Here is a 2,148-nt window from a genome sequence, read left to right as displayed (position 1 = left end):
AATAGGGAGGTGATCGTGCCCCTGGACTCAGCACTGGTGAGACTGCACCTTGAGTGCTGTGTCCAGTTTTGGGCACCACAGTACAAGAAGGACATGGAGGTGCTGGAGTGGGTCCAGCGAAGGGCATCAAGGCTGATGAGAGGGCTGGAAAACATGCCTTATGAGGAGCGGCTGAGGGATCTGGGGCTGCTTAGTCTGGAGGAGACTCCAGGTCTTCTGAGAGGTGACTTCATTGCTCTCTACAACTACCTTAAATGAGGCTGTAGTGAGGCTGGTGTTGATCTCTTCTCCCAAATTACTAATGAAAGGATGAGAGGAAATGGCCTCAAGTTGTGCCAGGGAAGATTTTGATTAGACGCTAGGAAGAATTTCTTCCCTGAGAGAGTGGTTAGGCACTAGAGCGGGCTGCCCAGGGAGGTGGTGGAGTCACCATCCCTGGAGGTGTTACAAAAATTAGTAGATGTAGCACTTGAGGCTATGGTCTAGTGGTTAGGGAAATGTTAGGAGGAAGGATGGGCTTGATGATCCCAGAGGTCCTTTCCAACCATAGTGATTTTATTCTATTCTAAAAATTTGACATTTGTGCTGGCTTCAGGACATGTACGTTCTCTCTAGATCCTCTCTGGTTGGAAAAACAGCTACACCTTATAGGTGATTTTGAAAACTCAGTTCTGCACATTTCAGTCTCAGCTGGAATCGTAACTCCTCGCGTTCACTGCTATTTGTGCAAATACAGTTAGAATTGGGGGAGGGGAGGGTCCTGTTCATCTCAAAATCCATGTTAATTGTCAAGATTTTTATTCAAATGAATTGATTATCTTACATGCAAAATATTCTAAGGCTAAAGTCTCAGGCGTTGTGGGCTTTCACAACAAGCCCACCTGCCATAAGAGTCTGCTGCTACAAGCTGTCCCCCATGCTACATGCCTGAAACACTCTGTTAGCTTAGATCAACAATGGGGAAATCCTGAGGACACAAAAGAAGCCCATGCCCCTTTTATTCTGTACATTATTTTGTCTGACTTTGCATAAATGCATGTGTTGAAAGAGTATGTGAGAGTTAATGATGTTCTAACAAGCCTAAAGGAAAGTCATCCAACACTTAATCATTAAAATAAGAATAGAAGCATTAAAACTTGGAATTCTCCTCATGAAACACCCCTGCTACTGTGCAGGCAACTTAGGTTGGTATTGTCTCCCTCAGTACTGTGCTAGCATTAGATTATACACTTTGTGCTCCAGCCATCAGCCAGACATATGTAAACCTTTTCACCCTTGGTAACTACTTCCTTCTTCTAAATTAAAAACAAGCAGAGGGTTGGGTTAGTTTTTTTTTACCTGTTTTCCATCAATTTCTGTCACTTCTTCCTGAATGACAATCAGCTGCAGATCAGAACTGGACGCCAAAGGCCACTCATGGACCATGATGCGAACACTGACAGTTCCCAGGCGCTGCTGATCTGCCAAGTGATCCCAGTTTCCATTCTCCACTGTTAACACACAACGTCACAGTTTTCACAGAGAAACCACCCCAGCTGGAAAGCAGGATACAGCCGTGGGGCAAACAGCTGCAGCTCTGACACACATGCCTCTGCACACACAGCGTCTGAGTGGGAAAGTCATTGCAACTACAGAGGACCTCTAGCATCAAACCAGGGATGCCTGAAGAGTTGTACAAAGCCTCTGCTACACCGATGACCCTAATGCTTCCAGTAACCACTGTTACAAGTGATAGTAACAGGGCAGCAGGTAAAACAGGTGCCGTGATTTTTACCAGTGTTTCACCAAATCGGACTTGGAGCAAGCCTCACAATACAAGCAGCAGACAACAGCAGTGCTCTACGATCCTTGGACTGAGGGAGCCTGCAAACAGTGTCTCAATCCTGCCTTTGAGGTTTGCATTTAAACACTCTTTGGCTTCACTTATCGTTGCATTCTTATTTCAGTTCTCCAAAGGATTTCATAAGAGTAACCCCATGGCTGGGCCAGCCACCTGTGTAAACATCTTGATTCCCACAACCTTCCCCTTCCTCTCGGCACAGAAACAAACACGCTCTTTTCCACAGGCACTGTAGCTGCTACTCAAGATGAGTGTCAGTTCTCTGATCCGTGTTTTTTCTGCCCCTCCTCTGCTTTCATACCTGACCA

The 2,148-nt window shown here is 45.8% G+C and overlaps 1 protein-coding gene across 1 annotated transcript in view; it reads right to left on the bottom strand.

Moving 5' to 3' along the window:
* GINM1 (glycoprotein integral membrane 1) overlaps positions 1-1,490 on the bottom strand; it is a gene marked incomplete at its 5' end in the record, with an annotated part of 7,943 nt that extends 6,453 nt beyond the window's left edge. The window contains one exon of the mRNA XM_008948761.1: positions 1,339-1,490. Coding sequence (XP_008947009.1) covers positions 1,339-1,490 — 152 coding nt within the window. The remainder of the gene's footprint in view (positions 1-1,338) is intronic.
* Between the last annotated feature and the right edge of the window lie 658 nt (positions 1,491-2,148).

This window comes from Merops nubicus, unplaced genomic scaffold (assembly GCF_000691845.1).
Source record: "Merops nubicus isolate BGI_N331 unplaced genomic scaffold, ASM69184v1 scaffold34601, whole genome shotgun sequence".
NCBI lineage: Eukaryota > Metazoa > Chordata > Aves > Coraciiformes > Meropidae > Merops > Merops nubicus.
Note: the sequence above shows the minus strand (reverse complement) of the source record. Positions and strands in the feature narration are given on the sequence as shown.